At 40.0% G+C, this 21,491-nt stretch overlaps 1 protein-coding gene across 3 annotated transcripts in view; it reads right to left on the reverse strand.

The window, feature by feature from the left end:
* LOC121949453 (neuropilin-2-like) overlaps positions 1-21,491 on the reverse strand; it is a 123,781-nt gene that overhangs the window by 79,583 nt on the left and 22,707 nt on the right. For all 3 annotated transcript variants that reach the window (XM_042495145.1, XM_042495143.1, XM_042495144.1), the window contains exon 3: positions 8,272-8,453. In XM_042495145.1, coding sequence (XP_042351079.1) covers positions 8,272-8,453 — 182 coding nt within the window. The remainder of the gene's footprint in view (positions 1-8,271; positions 8,454-21,491) is intronic.

Genomic DNA, 21,491 nt, shown 5'->3' on the forward strand with positions numbered 1-21,491 from the left:
ATGTTTGTGTGCCTGACATAAAATAAAGAAATCAGTCAATCAAACAATCAACAACCAATCATGTTCCCGACGCTCTCATCTCTCATTTCTGTTTTGTTTTTGTAAAGATCTCAGGTGCCTGTGCAAACAGACTGCAGTAATCAGTTGTCGGGTTGCTAGTAGGCATTTTTCATGTTACACGGGACATATGAAAAACCCCATTTCTCTGGGCTCATGTAAACACCATTTCCCTACAATGATCATAACCACAATCAGCCTTATAAAAAGTCACTGTAAATGTACTCTATGTGATCATCCATCTTCCACTGTAACCATCTATTTTTAGTATAACGCAGATTGTCTGATTGTCTTGATATACCCCCGTTTGTCTGTTTTTCTGTCCCACTTTCCAGTCTGATTTGCTTGTTATTGTGACCTTCTCTCTCGTGTAAGCGACCTCTCACACACACACACACACACACACACCCACACACACACACACACTCCACACACACACACACACACTCTGTCTCTCACAGGGTTCCCCTTGCGTCTGGCCCCCCCGCGGCGTCAGTTGCTGGGTAGGCCCGGTCTGCGTGAATACGAGCATGTGTGTGTGTGTGTGTGTGTGTGTGTGTGTGTGTGTGTGTGTGTGTGTGTGTGTGTGTGTGTGTGTTGAGTGAACGCCTGACCAGTTCTGTTGCCGACAGCGATTTTATTCCCTTCTCATTACTTCATGTGCATGAACATCGAAAAAACACTTGTGCCCTCCTTTCTCCTGTCTTTCTCCGCTCTGTCCCTTCTCCAAATTCTCTCTCAGGCCTGTCTCCACCTCCTCCCTCCTCCTTGCTCTTTTTCAAATTCAAAAAGACTACATTTTAAATTAGTTAAAAATATTCAAAATGGCTTGTAGTCTCCTCTGTACTACATGTGTCTGTTTTCTAAGACTTTTGTTCCGCTCAACTTCTCTCCTCATTCATTTCTCCCCTCTTTTAAAAATATGTGTATTCCCCACTTCTCTGCTTTTCTCTTCTGATCTTTCTGACTCTCTTCTCTCCTGCTGTTCCTTTTTTTAACTGTCGTCCCATGCATCTTTTCATCTTCCACAGCTCCATCATTCCTTTCCCTCCCACTGTCTCATTTCCTATTCTTTTCTCCTCACTTCCCATCTGTTTGAATTGGATGAGTTTGAAAGAAACACGTGTTTCACTATGGGGTAAGGTTAGAGGAAGTGTGTGTGTGTGTGTGTGTGTGTGTGTGTGTGTGTGTTGCTGGGTAGATCTGGCACTGGAGCTTATGGCTCACTGATCTCGGGGAGACGGGACAAGGTCTGTCAGTGTGTGTGTGCGCGCATGTGTGTATGTGTGTGTATATGGTAAGTTGGCATGCAGCAGACATCTACTTTCATTCAAACTGTCTTTCATGCCAATGGGCTATTAGTCGGATCAAACCCACAATTATTCCCTCCAACGCGCGCACGCACACACACACATCAGTACACATGCACAGGAGACTCAACGTACACACACACTCACAGACACAGACACACACACACATACACATCAGTACACATGCACAGGAGACTCAACGTACACACTCACAGACACACACACACACACACACACACACACACACACACACACACACACACACTCACAGACACACACACACACACATACACATCAGTACACATGCACAGGAGACTCAACAAACACACTCACACACACACACAGACACACACACACGCACACCGCAGGCCCACACGCAGCTCAACAGTTCTAAACCACAGCTTGGTTTTTCCATACGTACGGTTTGATTCCATCTGTCATTTTAGTCAGCGGCTCGTTTTGCTGAAACTCCTCTGACATTCCATTTCAGCCTCTGTCACTGTATCACAGCAGGGATTTCCCTTCATAATAAACTCCTTTTTCAACCAAATTACCGCTAGTGGATGAAATCAAACTATCACAAGACAACCACCCCTTCAGTTATCCCAATGCAATTTGCTAAAAGCTCCAACCCAGCAATACTCTGATGATGTAAATCAGGGAAATATTTTTAGATTTATTTTTAAGTTTGACATCTTGGAACACATAACTCAAGTTGGCTTTATTCTAATATTTAGAAACATGTAAACAAATCTTTTCCAGGGGAAATAAAAACAATGTCTTTTGCATCACATAATTCACACTATTTGTTTAGTTTTGTTTGTTTAGTTTTATTTGCAAATACATATGTATAGAAAAGACAGAAACGATAATTATAAAGTTCAAACTCTGAGCAGGGGAGGTTAGAAGCCAAAAATAACTTATGCAGATACCTTCCCTATTAGATAACTATAATCATTTGTAAAAATTAAAAAAAACTGATCAAATTTAAAAACTAAGCTGCAATAAAACTTTGATAAATAGTACAAAAGGTTTTATTCACAAAGTAAAATGCAATACAAATGACTCAATAAAGTGCTATGAGTCTTTGCAAATTAGAGTCCTTTTCAGATGTTTTTTTAAAATAACGTAAATGTTGAAAGAAGTGGGTTATTTCGAAGAGGTGGTCCTCCATTTCAATGAATATTTATTATAAAATCTCCACCATTAGGTGGCAGAGTGAAAAATATCCCGCAAACAGCACTCTATACAAAGCCACTATTTGGACTATGTTTCAAAATGACACTGCACTGCAGACCAATAAAGCAGTTACATTTCTATTTTAGTTTTGTTTTTACTGGTCATTTTGAGGGCAATCATACTAATGCTGTCTGTTGCATCGGCCCTACCACAGAGCACCTTTCGCTCCTCACTGGGTCCAATCTGGATCCACTTTTCCTCAATGAAAGCCAGAGTTGGGAGGAGCGAGCGATTTGATTGGTTAGATGGTGTAATAAACTGGCTTGATGGGTAGTCAGACAGAGGCAGAGAGGAAGTGCCTGAAGGTATTTGGTTGAATGTAAACAACAGCAGTTATTGGAAGGATTGTCACGATGGCCTCCACATTACACCGCCTGATGAGTGTGTGTGTGTCTGTGTGTGTGGATTACTCACAAAAATCTGTTCACACAGTAGTGCTATGGGGACTCACTTCTCATTTACATCAAAAGCAGGTTCCAACAAGGTAAACCTGTAAAATTTAAGGTCAAGATTTGGTTCTGTATAAGGGTTGGGGTTAGCCATACAGGGGTAAAGGTTGAGGTTTGGATAAGTGTCCAAGAAATTAATTTAAGTCAATCAATTGTCCCCCTAAGTGACAAGAATAGGTAAAAACGCGTGCATGTGCGTGTGTGTGTGTGTGTGTGTGTGTGTGTGTGTGTGTGTGTGCGCACGTGTGCGTGTGCATGTGTGTGTGTTGTGAGTAAGCATGTGCGTGCAGACATGCAAGTTGCCCCGCATTTATGAGTAACCGTCCAGCCTGCATCAGTGCGTGCATACATGTCTGTGTGTGTCTGGAGAGTTCTGGGTCACGATAACAGCTGGGGGCACACTGCCTAGACAGTGAATGTCGATTGGTCGCCACACTCTGGTGGCTGTGTTCCCATTGGCTAGAATTTTACTACAGTATCCATAGTGACAGAGTTGTAAACAAAAACAAGTGTGGCGTGTGTATGTTTTTGTCTTCAAGTATTTTTTGTGTTTGCCCTTAATTTTGATGTCTGCTAGCATGCATGCACAAGTCTTTGTTCATGTGCATGTTTGTATCAAAGCATTATATGTCTAGATTTATAAGCTGTATATGTGCACTGTACGTTATGCAAATGTAACTGTAATATGACAGAAATCAAATGCATGCTTTTGTAATTTTGGTGCATGTTTTTCATTGTAGATATGTGTCTATGTGTGCCATTTCCAGACTGATTACACTGTTAATCTTTGAGGGGTCCAGTAATTAGGACACCCAGAGAGTGGGGGACAATCTCCACCAACAAGCACGCAAGCACGCATATGCACGCACGCACACACACACACACACACACACATTCTCATTACTCCAAAACACAGGCCCCAGACACAGACATTGTGGCAGAGACCCACCCTTCGAAATGTCCAGACAAGGGGATAAAGGAATCAAGAGGAGAAAAAATTATCTATGATAGAAACATGGGACAGTAAGAGAGATTGTCCCATGTCAAAGACCTCTGTTGAGGTACCTAGCAAAATGATCCAATAGTAAGAGGTGGAGCTAGAGCCACTTACTGGTCAAAAGAAAATCGTCACTCTTGCTCAGTACGGACTAAGTGCAAAAAACAGAAATCTGCTATTTTGAAATTCTCCATTGATTACTACGGAGACTCTTGACATTCCAGCCTCCAGAAAAAGCCAGTGTGCAACTCTGTTACGAGGACAATGAGCGAAGTGGAGATGCACCTCTGCATTGTTGGTAAAAAGGGATCGCAGTGAGAGCTATATGGAGCAGTGAAAGGGCTTTTACAATCTGGTAACAAACCCTCCTACATTTATGACAACTGTCTGTGGTAGAGACGCAAAACTGATCTAATGTCTAGTTACATGTCTAGGGTACATACTAGTTTATTCCAAAAGTGTTTGGTGGGAAGGCGGCAATATTCAGGCAGTTCACCAGGAGGCCGTACAGTATGTATAACACAAGCACATACACATACACACAAAATCTAGTCACCCACGTAACCAGACGTTCTGCTGCTGCACCTTTCAGGATAATAAGACCTTGTTAGCAGTATGGCAACAGCTAGAATGTTCCAAATGGCTCCATTATTACTGCCAAGAAAGGCTGGATACACACATACAACTACATACACACGTGATTACACAGCCAGAGACAAACCAGAGTACATAACCAGTACATCTTTGTAGTCAATGTATCCTCATACAACGGTTCATATAATATCCTATCAATTAGGGTTTCTACAAATGATGTTGAATCCTTAACGTTAAAGTATGTAATAAACATAAAGTTACTGAGCTGAGGTTAAGGAAAAGAAATATGGTGAGGGAATACCTCAAAATGGCTCAAAGTTCACACGATTCCGAATACTGGTCTCCTTCGGAAAGTCCACCTCATAGTCTGCCTTGTATGCCTGGACTGCTCAAGACCTATTCCTACTTTACTACTTTCAGCGCATTGGTATTGATTGGGATATGTATGAATTTGTTCAGGAAAATGTATGAAGAGTTCATGGAACAGTCTGATTTAGTTGATGGTAATCTGAATACAGCCAGTCTAAGCAAGAAATGTGTCAGAAATCATAATTTCAGCGAATGCCTCCAAACAGAATTAGATTACATTTAAGGGACAAAGCCCTTGTCTAGCCTCAACTAGAAGTCAGGGTGGGTGGATGAATCGACAAAAGGTCAGACTTTAACGCGGAAGACCGCTGTTCATTTCCATTTTCATACTGAGTCAATTCTTTTAACCACAACTACTATTGTTCTATAGCCTTAACCAAATGCTTATTTATTATGTCTAATCCCAACCCGAACCCTAACCCTAGCGAATTCTAACCTTAGTGACTGAATTTTTTGAAGTGAAAATTTGTAAGTGATTTTTACCATATTGAAGGTACAGAAAAGGTCATCCTGCTGAAATAGGCATTATGCCAATTAATTAGTGAACAGTTGTGGTCATGTGAAATCATTTGAACTCTGTCCAATATGGCTATGTTCATGTTTAAACCCTTTGAAACCTGATGCAATATCACTTTTGCTGCGCTTCCTTTTAGACACCTTCACAATCAAAACATGGAAAACAGGCGATGGGCAACTTAGTATGAAATGTTCCACAAACTGCAAGAGATTATTGCATTTATCCAAAAAAAAAAAAAAAAAGCTAAGGTAAAATGCCTTAGGAAAAAATGAAAAAGCTAGGTAAAAACTATATTCAGAATTATCAAAATTACAAATTTAAAATTCTGTTACCAAAATATTATAATTTTAAGCACCTTTTTGTTTGTTCTGTTTTTTTAAAAACTAATTTTCAGGTAATGTTCTTGTACTTTTTATAGATTTCTTGCTAAGTTTGGGGTAATGTCTTCTTTCCTTACTTACTGTCTTCCATGTTTTTGAAAAATTCAGGCCAAGTTTTTAAAGGGTTAATCACAGTTAATGTTCTTCTGAAACTTTGAAGTGAATGTTTATGAATATCTTCCTATAACAGCAACTGTAAACATAGAGACTTCATCTAAATGTTTCCCATGAAACTGCCCTAACAGCGTTTCATGTTTTTAGTTTGGTACATTTTAGAAAGTCATACATCCTAAATCAATTCACTGATTCACAAATCTCTCTTTGTCTCTCTTTCTTCCTCTCCTTAGGGTGCGAGGGTGTGAACACTGACACCCTTGTTGTTTTTAAGTCCATCAGGTGGACTGTGTCAGGCGCAAAACACACGCAAACACACATACACGAAATCCCAACAGACTGGTGCCAGCAAGTGAGAAACACCGACATCCGCACGTGTTGTGTTAGTAACCTCAGCCCTCTGTGCGTGTGTGTGCGTGTGTGTATCCCAGGGGAACAGGGCTCAGGACTCAATTAAGCGGGCATGTGTGGAATGCTTTCAGGGGGAACGGGACAAGATGGCTGTGGGGCCAACACTATGCGCCCCTCTGTCTCACTTGCCCTTGATCTCAATTGGTCTCGCTTTGGCTGACCCATGGCAGCGTGAAGGAGAGCCATGTCAGCGCGCACACACACACACACACACACACACACACACACACACACACATATGCATACACACAAAGTGCCATGAAGGGGAGAGATGTCTCGCCTGGACAGTCTAAAAGGCTCTCAAGGGTCCTCTGCTGTGTCTCTCGTCTCTTACTCTCTGTCTCCCATGACACTGGGGGGATAAACCAGGCTTGGTCACCTAATGAAGCATGTTGAGTCCTCTATGAGTAGCTTGTAATACAGTTAATAATAGACTATTTGCAAAGGTGCAATCATTCTACAATTCTGTCCACTTTTGAGAAGTCTGCCCATGTCATTTACAGGGATACGGTCCTTCTTGTAAGTCTTGGATTCTCAAAATTCCCAGGACTTTCTTGCTTTATTTGACAAAGAAAACATACTGGGGCATCCTGGATTAAAAGGGTTTAAAAAGCTCACCATGCTATCACAATATTCCCTGTTCAAGTCTGGCCTGAGAATTTTGCTGCATATTGTCCTCAATTTCTTTTCCTTATTTTCTTTCAACTCTCTGTTGTCTGTCTACAATAGAATGGAGGGAATAAATGACATTGTTCTGCATACACACACTTTTTATCTGTGTCTGATTGTTCAAGTGCCTCACCAACTTAACACTGAGTGAAATATCAAAATCTAAGATGCCCTCTTGATGCTGCACCACTATGACACACACTAACTGAAACAATAATTTACTCCTGATTTGTCACACATTTCCTGCACGATATACAGTGCAGTATTCAGTATCTTTGGAACAGTTTCCCATCCAGAGGAGTTTCCCATCCTGCTACGATCACCTTGTCTGTATCAAAATTAATGTCTTTTTTTTAGAGTATCAAGTAAAAGAAAAAATGATGATAGTTTATATCCATGTCTGTAAAAAAATGATGCGTCACACACAATTTCCTCCAAGCAGCACTGATCTATACAATCAGCACAGTTTCAAAGTGAGCACCCAAGATAAGTGTCATCAATTCAGTATCTGACCAAGTGTCTTCCCTCCTGTCCCTGAGTCATGATACTAAATAATGGCCAGAACACATTATAATGTGGAGTTGACTTTAAACTTTGCAGATATAAAACGTCATCACTTTGTCACAATATCATATTAGATATTTGTGTGAAATTTTGTCATAATTAGCTAATTAATTCTTGAGTCATGGCCAAAAACATGTTTTGTAAGGTCACAGCCACCGTGACCTTTGTCCTTTGACAACCAAATTCTGATCAGTTCATTCTGAAGTCGAAGTGAACCTTTGTGCCAAATTTGAGGAAAATCCCTCAATGCCTTCTTGAGATATTCATGAGAATAAAATGGTCTTTGACCTACAAAATCTAATCAGTGCATCGCTAAGTCAAAGTAGATGTTTGCAACAAGAAATCCCTCAATGGCTTCTTGAGATATCGTCTTCACAAGATTTGGATGGACATGACATCAGAATGACCTTTGACTTATGACCACCGAAATTTAATCAGTTCATTGTTGGTCCAAGGGGACATTTGGTGCCAAATCTGAATTCCCTCAAGGCTTTCTTGAAACATAGCACAAAAAAATGAAATGGACGGACGATCGAATGGACCAACAGATGGACAGCCTCTTCAGCTCAGAGGCATAAAAACAGCGGCAGCATCCATTTACCTGTTTTGAAGATTTCGTAGCGCAGTGAGAAGCCTGCCCCCTGGTGGGCGTAGTCCGATACGAACTTGATGTGGAGTGAGGGCCCTGACGATATGATTGGTGCAGGGGCGATGTTGCTGCAGTGCTTCCCCAGCAGGTCAGCTGACTCTGAGTTCCCATCATGGATCTCTACATAGTCATATCTGCAGAGGACAAACAAATATCATTATAAACCTCCTCTTCTACAAACATTATTGGGGTTAACTGCACTTTACTAAATCTCTACACAATTTTATTACTATTCTGACATTTGCAGCTCATGGAAACAGTGATTGCAAATATCACTCCCAGTGAAATGCAACACCACAGGGGCATTAATAACCTGCAGGGTTAAATATCTACTGTACATGTGTTATGTACAGACATTTAATTAATGTACTGATGAGTTGTTTTGTGGAAGAGGGGAGACAAGACTTTAATTTGAGGAAGAGGAAATTGTTGAATCCTTTCAAGCTGCTTCGCCTCTGCTATTATTAGGTTTTTTCATTTTTTCTTTATTAGTTTTTTCATCTGGCAGGCATCGCATTGGATTTGGGTACAAAACGGAAGCAATGAGCAAATTGTTTGCATCTATCAGTAGCTAGAGGGACTTGAGAAAGCACAGTTACTATCAGCAGAAGCATGGGTGTCATTACAATTCAAATGAATGCAGCCGAAGACATCGGCAGTTCACAGATGGCGGCAGAGGAAAAGAACCACCTGCATGAGGCAAAATAGAAATAGAAACCGTTTTTGGGATTCAATAAATGCTCTGTAATCGAGTGATTATATATTCCAGCTGCTACAGGCTTAATGGTCTACAGAACACAAATACAACCTATACAAACAAATAAAAGAAAGAGAAATACTAAACAAAACTGATTCCTGATCTCACGCAACCAATTTAACTCATTCTGTGCTTGATTTTCTCACAGTGATTCCATGATATTTTCAAAGCAATGCCATGTTTTCAATGCTGTCTTTTGCTTAATGTTACACATGGGGTCAAAGTCAGAGTGTGTGAGCCTTGTGAACTATGGATGCACCCTGCAGCCTTTGATGCTAGAAACTGAGTAATCTGGAACAAATGACTCGTTTACATCTAACTCAATAACGTCTGTAACTCAGGCAGTTCTAAGAGAAATTCACATTTTCCACTTTCTACAGTTACAGATTCAGGTCACTTCAGCATTTTCTTCATCTTCCCTTAGAAATATTTCTGACTTTTTGCCGACTATTACACAGTTCATACAAAGACTGTGCTGAAATATGACTAATCATGTCAGAATTAAATGAAGGAACAGAGGGATTATGATTAATAAGGATTCCTCAAAGGCTAAACACAAGTTAATGGGAAATATCAATAACTAGAATTGTGAAAAGTGACAATGTTTCTGTCATATCAAATCAAGGGTTGCAATTTCTTTATAGTTCTTTGTAATTTTTATACAAACAAAAAAAATTAAAAGAGGCACAATCCAATCAAAATTTAACCAGAAATACAGACAGACATGCTGCATGGGACATTTCGTTTCAACCATGAAGGGAACATTCTGACTTGAAATCTATTTTTATTCCCAATTCTTTGATGTTTTCTGACCACAAATGTAAAGACCTGTCTCCAGACCCCCAGCAGGAGTGTTGCCTCTGTGTCTGGATACCAAAGACACACCTGCCTGCCTCTAAAATAGCTTCCTGGAGGGAGATTCCTTGAGCAACCTAACATGACAGAAGACATAAAGTTTGACTCTTGAGTTGAGTGAATTGTCAATGAAATAAGGTTTCTCTTATCGCTGGATTTCATTTGCATACCAACATTCATCATATCGATCAGTTCTGATCACAGTGTCTCTAATTGTTTCAATATTGAGCTTGCCACATTTCTCTATGGTAACCAAATAAATATGCATCAACATCAATGGAACCCAACATACCCTGCAAATTCCATACAGTTTAAGAAGAAAGCTTTAATATTAATTTACTTTTCAAACATATCATAAACAAGCAACAGAAAGCTTTGTCAGTAGGTCAACAGAAGTTAAAGGTGGCACAGGATGACAGAAGCACCACACATGGTGGTTGTTGCTATTGTACACACACAAGATACACAAATATAAAAGAGGTGTTAATCTTTTCACTATTTGATAGCATGCATCTACAGTCATGTGAACTATCATTCCTGGACCCAGAAGCCAAAACACATACACACACACATAAACACTCGTATTGGAACTTAAGATGACCTATATTAATGTATTACCAAGTATACTTAACCAAACCCTTAGCCAAAAGTTTCAAAAGCCTTAAAGTTCAATGGTTTCAATTTGAGGAACCACAAAAAAAGCAATAAATGTGAAGACAGTAAAGCCCCTTCAAAATATTATTTTAAGTCTTGTGTGTGATTTATCTCTTCATGAGTTCATGAGCAGAGGAAACCTCTGCTAGCTGATGTAAAATGTCATGGGTTTGTGCTAATAACATTAGCATGTTTTATATATGGAGAAAAAGTGTATAGTAAAGACAACTGTGTTGTTGGTGAATCTTTTGAGTTATAATTTAGCCAAATGTTGTGACATTACCTTTGTTAAATGTTGCTGTTATTCGTGGCTTCAATGTAAAATGTTCTAGGCTTGTGCTAATAACATTAGCATGTTGCATATGTGGGGAAAATGTGTTTAGCAAAAGATAAGTGTTCCTTCTCTGAATCTTGCAAATTATAATGAGGCCAATTTGTGTACCTGTGTTTAATATGGTTGCTTTAGGCTATGTTTAATGTGTGTTTTGAATTAATCAAATCTTACAACCCTACGGCCATCTCACATTTTGGAGGTGTAACTGCAGAGCAACACAGACACACCACTGCACAAGTATAAATGCACACAATGGCGTAGGCCTCTTGCATAGGCTACAACGTCAGGTCTGCATAGAGCTGACACACAACTACAAATCCACCTTTACACATACACAAATTTGGTTTCACATGACTTGACTTGGGCTGACATGGACAGGATTAAATATGTGGTAGATATTTTTGTCTTTCATTGTGATCCTGTATTACTCCAGCTGTCAGAGTGACACAGTTATCAAATGTGCGTGTGTGTGTGTGTGTGTGTGTATATGTGTGTGTGCACATTCGTCTTATTACCTCTCGTCTTGTAACAATAAGAAATGAAGAAATCGCAGACAATGGGCACAGATTCAACACTACAGAGCCCTTCTAGCTTTTAGAGGCTGCCAAGTCCACAGATGAGATCTCTATTGTGCACAGACACATTGTGATGTGTGTTGCTCTGGCTCTCACAATGTATGTGCCTGAAATTCATGTCTGTGGTGTGTTTTTGTGTATGTGTGTGTTTTCTGACAGGTGAGCAAGCTCCCGACATAATGAGGGTCATACACCTCCCACTCTCCCATCATGCTTTGTGTCTCCTTTGCGTGGAACTAACACCAGTTATGATGCAAGCTGTCACTGCGCCGTGAGCATGTGTGTGTGCATCTGTGTGCATGTGTGCGCACGCATGTGTACGTGTCACAGTTCCTGTCATATTTTCCCAAGAGAACGCCTCATCCCAGCGACAGTTTCCTCCTCCTCTTTTGTGAAATGACAACTTTGTTTAACGGCTACTCGTATCCTGACAAGATCTCTTTTTCTTCCTTTTCCTGGCTCACTCCTTCCCTAATTATTTTTTGGTGTTTTACTTTTCAACACTCGTTCTTTGACTTCTTCCTTTTCTCTCTCTGTCCCCTTTCCCTCTCTAGCTCTCTCTAATGTGCTGTCAGGCACATAACCAGTGGCCAAGAGCCAATGTGTGGGTGAGACAGAGGAGGCAGAGATGGGGAGGAGAGAGGATGTTAGAATTTTGTGAATATTTGAATTTTAAGCTACCATTTATTAAATCACTGAGAGAGAAAATGGAGGATGGGATAGATAGATAGACAGATAGATAGATATATAGATAGATAGATAGATAAAAAAGGGAAACTGGAGGACTGACAGGACGTATTCAAGATGCTAGTTAGCCAGTTAGCACATAAACAGCATAATCTAAAGTTGGATGAATGGAAAGTATTTACTGCATTTTAGTAAACAATTACACAAACAACTGTGACCCATTTCTGCTAAAGAGCTAAATGGCTAAAAAAAATAAACTTAATTAATATTGGTTTGTTTCGATCTCACAAGGGCTGACGAATGCCAACAGTGCAGGAAACAACGCAAAAACTAGGGCGACAAACACTCACCAAACAAATGGCCGACCCTCAGCCTTGCATGTCATGGTAAGGGTTAAATCTCTTCTTTGTCTCATTTATTTTGTAAACCAGTAAGATTCTGTATCACAGCTGAATTCAAATGAGGAGTGAGACAGACAGCTCAGTTACTGTTGAGTCTCGGCTGGTTGAATCCATTTTGTCCCCTTCTGCTCTCAATCATCATTTTTGCTGTATTGTAATAGAGTCAAAGTTAGAGCTGACAGGGAGTTAAGAGCTTAACTTTACAGTTACATCAGTTTGTGTGCACATTTTTCATTCAAAAACTTGATTGGAAATATAAAAAAAATAATATAACAAAAAAAGTTTTTATATTTGGAGGAATTGGAAAAGTTAGTGTATCAATACAAAATGAATGGTAAATGCAAAGGAAACAGATTCAGTGAATAAATGATGACCTACAGAAATGGCGGCAGACGAAACATCAGGCATGTGTGGGCCAATGAGGAGACTGCTAAAAGACTATTCAAATCTCTTGATTTCTATTGTTCAGCGTTGTTAGTCATACATTGTTCTCCTTTGTCTGAGCTTCAACTGACGTTCTTTTAATCACGTCATCTCTTGCACCCTCTTCTCATGCACTCAAGAATTAGTGCCACCTTCTGTTTTTCTCCATAGAAGAACACATAAACTTGCATTTTCCTGTGCCAGTTTTCAAAAAACTTGCATGTGTGAATAAAAACCTGATGATGTCCTCTGACAGAGCCTGAGAAGCCCTACATAAAGGTTTTCCAAAGCTTATTTTCTCCTTGTCCACACTACAACAAGCTTTTTTTTTCTTTTGCAGATTCATCCATACTGTAGGCTGTTGTGAAGCTCTGTTTTCAGGTGTGGCAAAACGGAGAGATTTCATATTCAGCTGGCACTGTGTGGACGCAGTCAGTGAGAGAACATGACACTGCATTCACCCTGCCAACTCCTCCCCTCAGACAGACAGAGACAGGTGTCCCTCCATCCCTTCCTCCCTCCCCGTAGCCCCGTGCCTCTAACACAGCTACTTCGAAGTCAGCACACAGACCTGCACAAACACACAGCCTTTCTGTCCCACATGTAAACACACTGATGCACACACACACAGCCTGTAGCCATGCACTCAGATGGATCTATAGAAGGGTTTGAGGTTTCGTCCAATCTGTCTCTGTGTAGGAGGTACACAGCTTCTAACAAATCTCATCGTTTAATCCCATCATCTCTCTGTCTCTCTCTCTCTCCTCTCCCCCAATATATTTCACTGCAGCCAATCAGTGATTTTCTGAGACTTGCCAAAGGGAATGACACAAAGTCTGAATTTGTTTCTCCCACACTTTTCCTGAAATTCCCTCGTTAACAAGCAGTGTACGAGATGCTGGAGGAAATTATGAAAAAAAAGAATAACTGTTGGTTCCAAAATGTGTAACATGAGAGGTTACAGCTGTAAACAAGGACAATAATTTGTAGGATTGTAAGCACAGAGTGAGAAAGTAGATCTAAAACTGAATGAAACCTTATTAGATTCGTGTGTGTGTGTATGTGTGTGTGTGTGTGTGTGTGTGTGTGTGTGTGTGTGTGTGTTTGTTTTGGGGGTAGAGGTGTTTCATGAGCGAGAAAGCTCTCAAAAGCCTGTCTGATGTGAACCAAGGAAAAGGTTTGGATACAGACGCACTTCCACCCCTCCTCCCCTCCCTCTCCTTCTCCTCCCTCCTGCTTTGGTCTTAATTAGCTTTCACACGTTCTCTCTCTCAGCTCGGGAGTTGTCTTCTTACACCTGCACATTTCTTTCAAACATCAGGGGTGCCTTCAGCAGCAGACACAGCGTCTGCAGACACGCACAAAATAACAAGAGCTAAAAGCCGGCCAGACTTGTAGTAATGTGTGTTAGTGTTTTCACAATGTTGAAAAAAAGAAAGAAAAAAAAACAAGAAAGCCCATTAAAACATAACAATCATAAAAAGTGCCTAAAAAAACTGTCCAAATCGAAACCTATTTATATACAAAGGCATTATCATGATTTTAATTTTATGGATTGTTTTATTTATTATATTTGTTTTATTTTATGCATGTTACTCTGTCCCATTTTGTGTAATTTTTAAACAGTTTTTAATTATTTTCTTTTGTTTTGTTTCTCATTGTCTGTCATTTCATATTTTTGTAAAGCACTTTACAACTATATATCTAACGCTTTTCAGAACAAAATTTTAATCATTAGTATTATGATTAAATTTAAACTTTTTACAGGTGTTTTGTTGTCTTCGTTCATATTTTTTGAAGCATATAAAGGAAAGTCTAAGGATAAATTAAACTGCAGCTCAATACTAATGTAATACTTATTGGAATTTGAATGTTTATACACAAACTCTTACTGGGTGTTATTTTTCCTAACAAATAGGTAAGATGTCTTCATTCCTCCTTTTTTTGTTATTTTGTACTGTTTTTTTTTTTTTTTTTTTTAGATTTACAATCTGCTCATGCGCATTTAGACAAAAGAGAAGTGGAATAACGGTATGCCACATTCAAACATTTTTATAGGAACTGAAACTATGAGTATACTCATACTTTCCTCCTCCAGTCATTTGACTATCACAATTCAAGCTAATGCCTTAAAATTTATTTTGGTTTACAGGGAAGTACAAATGGACTGTTAGCTTAGAAAAACAATCATGGAGCTGCTGGATTCACCCGAGCACTCTGACTGTTCAAAGATGCTTCCAGCAGCACTGATCAGTCCCATAAGGCATGATAGGCTCTAGTTTAGCAGCTGCTGCTAACGATTCTTACTTACTCCTACTTCTCATTCTCCTATACACTATACACATCCCTGGAGACAAAGAATTTCAAACACTACATATTCATAAGCATTATACAGTATTTGAAACACAGAGCCTGAAAGGGTATTCTTAATGTTCACAGGCAGTGCTAAAAATCCCAGCTGAGAGAACCTCTCGCATATTACTACTGAATTAAGAACTGGGAGGCCATATAGCCAGCATAGCTTTTGCCTCAGTCTAAATTTCTTTTTCCTTAATGGACTCAAAAAAATGCACTAATTTTAACGAGTACACAATGCAATTCACAGTAAGTGAATCATAGCAAATTGTTTTGTTTTCATGGACCTGTGGACTCACTAATGTTCTGTGTTTTCATTTGGTGCGTGTTAGTTTATGAGTATGACCCATACACTCGCACCCTGAATATATAATCATATACCTGTGTAGAGGAAAAGCAGCCCTAGTTAGTCTGTTACTGAAGCAGTTAATAGAGAGTGAGGAGGATGACTGACTTCACTGTTATCAAGTAATAGGCCTATTACTGCAGACAGATGGACAGTGTGTGTGTGTGTGTGTGCGTGCGTGCGTGCGTGCGTGCGTGCGTGCGTGCGTGCGTGCGTGCGTGTTTGAAGGACTGACCCTGATCAATGTGTGTTAAAGCCATAATGAGGAATCGATTGGTTGTCCTGGAGACTTCTGCCGGACACACATGCATGCACACGTACACACACACACACACACACACACACACACACACACACAGTCATTACAGTAACAGACATTGATCAGGCAGACCTTCAGGGCTGCAGGGAGTGTCTGTAAATCAGACTACTGATATTATCATCATTACCTGCATTACCTGAGTGTGTGTGTGACAGAGAAAGTGGATTTCCTTAAATCACCACCTTGGAGCTTAACGAATCTTCAAATTTCAGACCTTTTCTTGTGACCCCAGGGTAGTGTTAAAGTCATGGTGCGTTCCATGTGTACTGGGACGGCAGAATTTCCAAGATTCCGGTTGGAAATTTAAATTGGAACGCCCCCTGAAGATGGCTTTTAAACTTAGAAAGTTAGAAGAACCTGACCAACCCCAACTTCAAAATCCAATATGGCTGACAGACCATGATAGTTTTTTTGTTTTTTTTTGCGTCTAAATTTAACCACATGCTTGTGTTGCACAAGGAAATAAACATAAATAAGAAGTGAAGAAGTGTTTTAAGATCATTGTTGCTGTTTAAGTTTATTTTGCAAAAAACCGAATGCATCTTATGAGCAGAAACTGTACATTTAAAGACAATGACTGACTGACATGCCCTCCCAAAACATCAACAACAGACGAAGAGGGTTACCTAGAGCATCATATGTAGACGTAAACAGTATGATCAAGCAGCATTATTTGATGAGTTGCAATGAGAATGTGTTGTATGTGTTTTACAGTATGTTCTTACAATCCCCAAAGGTGCAATGTGCTGTGATTAGTTGATGTTAAGGTTAATGATAAATACCAACTGTCAGAAATCTCTATTTACTGCTCACTGTTGAGTAAAGTATTGAGTGTCTATCGTCCAAAAAGCAGTGAAGGAGGGAGCGATTTTGGATCCAGCCCAGGTCTTTTGGTAAACGGGGCGAGGCATGGCGTTGATTACACTGGACGTGTTTTATGCAGCAGAGGCTGCCTTTTTATAACTTCCGATAGTGTGGAAGTGTCTAGAGTTCATGCACTCTGGGCTTGGAGAAACAAACTGCACCTCAAGTTGATTAAAGCTCCACATCACTGCTGATTTATCTCTGCGGTTGAATTGGAAGAACACAATGAAATGCCTGCCTGACTTAACTATCAACCACAAAAACGGAGCAAAGCCTAATAGTTCTTGTTGGCAACCAGTCAGACCTATTTAATCTCACAGACAGTTACTTCCACAGCTTAAGCATAAACTTTAAGTGAAGATTTGTACTTTCGGGTAAGTTTTATTTGTTTGAGAAAGAAATTGCTGTTAAAAGTTATGGCATACAAGTGATTAAACTCTGATTTACGTTTCCTAACAGCAGCAAGATATCTCTCCCTGATCACAACTGTAGGTGCATACATCTTTATGCATCTCTGTTATGTGCCTAAAAGTTTGCCTGGTGCAGAATTTTGATTGATTAAAAACTATTTGTTGTGCCGCACATCTGGGTCCCAAGGTGTTCACTTCCTTCTGTAGCTTCCCAATAACATTGTCTTCCAGCTCTGTGCTGGGATGCTTGTCTGGACGCCCGGCTCTCCTGCTGGTAGAGTCGCTGTGATGTTAATTCAAACATGCAGGCAGCTGCTAAATGCCCACAGCTGGTAACCAAACATCCACTGTCACACCAAATGCTGCTTCCACTCTCTTCCTCTCTCTGTCAAATAGTCTCTTCATCTCTCCCTCCAACATTCTCTTTTTTCCTTTCTGCCCTGAGGCCAGTGTCACATCACATCACTCTACCTTTTGCTCTTCTCTCGGTCATGTCCCCGGGACACCCGCCTGCCGCTCAGGTGTGTCTATATATGTAAGCATACGATCAAGTAGTCCAGGGTATATATCAAAATGCATTTACAGTGTTTTACACAGTAGTGAAACGTCGCTAAGTCTATTAATTTAGGTACTGTGCTTATATACAATTCTGAGGTACTTGTACTTTACTTGAGTATTTCTATTTTATGCTACATTATACCTCTGCTCCACTAGAATTCAGAGGCAAATATTGTACTTTTTACTCCACTACATTTATTTGACACTTACGAGGAGGACTCCATTCATATTTACCTCTTGCAAGCCTCTCATCTGTGAGTAGATGCATGCCTCCTTCTGTGTGTTAATATGTTACATGGGTGTAGTTTGGTAGAAATAAAATAGTTCCTACATGAAACTACTTACAACAAAGTCTATGGTTTGCTTGACTAACCAGGTCATAAAACATTTCTGTTGAGATTTTCAAAAATGTTTTTTTTTTTATGCTTTGAGCATCACAAGCCGAGTGCAATGTAGTTCCATTACAATCAAGAAAAGTCAGACATCTCTCCAGCTAATATTTCCAACACTCCACAACTCACATCAAAACAATCTTAGCACTACAGGTAAGAGGAAAAATATGTATACTTGATGTTGGGGTGAACTGTCCCTTTAAGATTACATGAGAAGAGAAGAGAAGAGAAGAGAAGAGAAGAGAAGAGAAGAGAAGAGAAGAGAAGAGAAGAGAAGAGAAGAGAAGAGAAGAGAAGAGAAGAGAAGAGAAGAGAAGAGAAGAGAAGAAATAGACCTCGCATGAAGTTAAAAGATTGATTGAGGCAGAGTACAAAGACAAGGTCTAAATCATTAGTGAAACCATTATCGTTGACTGCAGCTTCTCTGTCATATAAATCACTTCTTAACTCACTGCTTTACTCCACACTTATTGTGTAAGCCACATAACCGTGAAGCTGCCTACGTGCCTGTCTGCCTGTTGTTCTTTCTCTGTATGCGAGTTTATTTGAGAGCTTAAACAATGCTTGTGCCTCTTGTGTTCTTGTTTCTGCATGTGGGCCTTACACTGTATGTAGGTGTGTTTGTGTGTTTTACTCCTTCAATATTACAGACGGCATTTGACTCTGGTGTGATTTGAGGTAAGGGAAGACCAGAGAGGGTGGGGAATGTGGAGAGGATGAGAATAAGAGACGTTCATATAGAAAAAGGGGATTTAAGTGATGGATAGACAGAAGCTGGAGGATGAAAGAGGATGAAGACAGATATAGGCTGAGGAGAGAAAAGTCTATAAATGATAAAGAGAGGAGAATATATGCATTTTAAAGAGGGAGACAAGGGAAGAAGAGGGAGATGAGAAAATAAGAGAGGAAAGAGGAGTGTGGCATTTGGCTCTCCGTCTGTGTTTTCTCATATGCGATACTGAATAATGATTTGGCCTATAAAAGATTGGCACGCTGCAGAAGGATGAGGAGATGTGAAGGAGGGAAGGGAGGATTTTAGATGGGGGTAGAGACTGAATAAGAGGAGGACAGAAGACAGGAGGAGAGGAGAGGTGATGGAGAAAGAGACGCGCGGGGAGGCGGAGGGAAAAGAAGGTGGGACGGAGGAAGGCGCAAGAGCAGATGAAAGATGATAGAGGGGTCCATTGGGCAGAGGGGAGGGGGCGGAGAAGGTGAGGAAGGGTGAGATGAATGAAGGGGATAGGAGAGGGAGAGAGCCAGGAAGAAAGAGGAGGAGAGGAGAGAGGAGAGAGAGGAGAAGGAGAGAGAGAGAGAGAGAGAAAGAGAGAGAGAGAGAGAGGAGAGAGAGGGAGAGAGAGAGAGAGAGAGAGAGAGAGAGAGAGAGAGAGAGAGAGAGAGAGGTAGCTGTCAGGATGATTTGAGCCTGCCCTCAACGGACCCTGACGCTGCACTTTTCCCTAAGCAGCTGTGTGTGTGTGTGTGTGTGTGTGTGTGTGTGTGTGTGTGTGGTGTGTGTAAGTGTGTGTGTGTGTGTGTGTGTGTGTGTGTGTGTGTGTGTGCGTGCATGTGTGTCTGTTCTTTCCAAACACTCCAAATAGAGATCTTGCTTTCTGAGACAGTGCAGTGAGCTAAGAGGAAAATGTGAAGCAGACAATCAACCGCTGCCGCAAAAGGCTGCTCACTGTACACTTTAATTTAAAAAAAGAAAGAATTTTGCAGCAGTTCTTTGACCTTAACTATCTTGGCAGCTGCCACATGGACAAGATGAATTTGCTTCATAAATATTCATCATTGAAGAGAAGTGCTTTCCTCTTTTTTTATGAATACAAAAACTAAATTAAGTGGCATTTCTCTATAATACATTCTTGGAAAACTATATAAAAAGGAATACCTCTAGTGGATTTGTTGCTATGTACCTGGGTGTAAAACTTTGATGTCTTACTGTCATTTGTCTGTACTGTCATACTGTCATTACTGTCTAACATTTTTTGTTTTCTTGCAACACAATCACTATCAAAAATGTTGGCATTGTACAATTCTGCAAACCATTTGTATGTTATTATGTAACGGATAAATTGAAACTTCAAATTTATTTTGCTTTAGACACTGCTGTGATTAACGTTATGTTTATGCACAAAAAACACTTTCTTATGGTTAGGAAAAGATGATGCTTTGGCTTGAAGTACCTGGTTTTGCTTTATTTTTCAGCTTCAGAGGTTGCTGCTTGGAAGACACCCATATCTGGTGCCTAAAAAGTTGCTTGTAAAACAGTGACAGGTCACTAAAACAAAACTGGTTTTGTTGTTTATTGATGTATGTTCTGCAGTGGTGTCATGCCATCCATCATCCCCTTCACCTTCAGATAATAAAGTCAGCTCATATAAGATGCCACTTTAGAAACTTTGATATGATACATAATAAATGTAACATATTTTGTGGTTTGCAAAAATGTACAATACCAGACATTATTTCTGACAACTGGGATGCATTCAAAGTTAGAGGAAAAACACTGTAAAAAAAAAAAAAAAAAAACCCAACCAATTGTTTTAACTTAAAAGAAAAAAAAACAAGTGTGCAGGCTGCCTTAATTTGTTAAAGTTGACTAAATTTGAGAAGACAAGTTGAGTTTATTTTGTATTGACTCAACTTTTCCCAGTAAAAAAGTTTGATACTACTTTCACATTGTATGTATGAAGGTTTTGCCAGAAGCAGTTGAGCAAAAAAGCTGGGAACAAAAGGGAAACAGTTAGACTCAATCTGTCCAAAGGTAATAAAAGTCACCTCCACCTGCACCGGTAAAGTAATTCCACACAAAAGTGACGAGTTATGTGTCAAGTTATTTCATGGCAGGTCACAGTGACTTTCAATAGTGTTGTCATCACCATGAAGCTGCGTCTTCTTCCAGTCTCCAGCAAAACTAAGCTAACCATCATCCTAGATGTAGCTTCATATTTAATGTACACATGTGGAAGTGGCATCAATCTTGTCATTTAACTCTTGACAAGAAAGTAAATAAATGCATTTCCCAAAATGTCAAATTATTCCTTCGAGCTGCTGATGAATCTTATCCATAAAGGGAGAGTGATGGTTGGAAATAACTCCAGGAGTTGTGACATTAAGTGAGACACTTAACAGTGTAAACACGCTGATGTACTTCTCCTCAGAGCACACTGAAGTTAGAGGGTGTTAACTAATAAAAGTCACACCAAACATAAAGCTCTTTCTACAGAGCTCCAAAAGGG

The sequence above is a fragment of the Plectropomus leopardus genome, chromosome 10, assembly GCF_008729295.1.
Source record: "Plectropomus leopardus isolate mb chromosome 10, YSFRI_Pleo_2.0, whole genome shotgun sequence".
NCBI lineage: Eukaryota > Metazoa > Chordata > Actinopteri > Perciformes > Serranidae > Plectropomus > Plectropomus leopardus.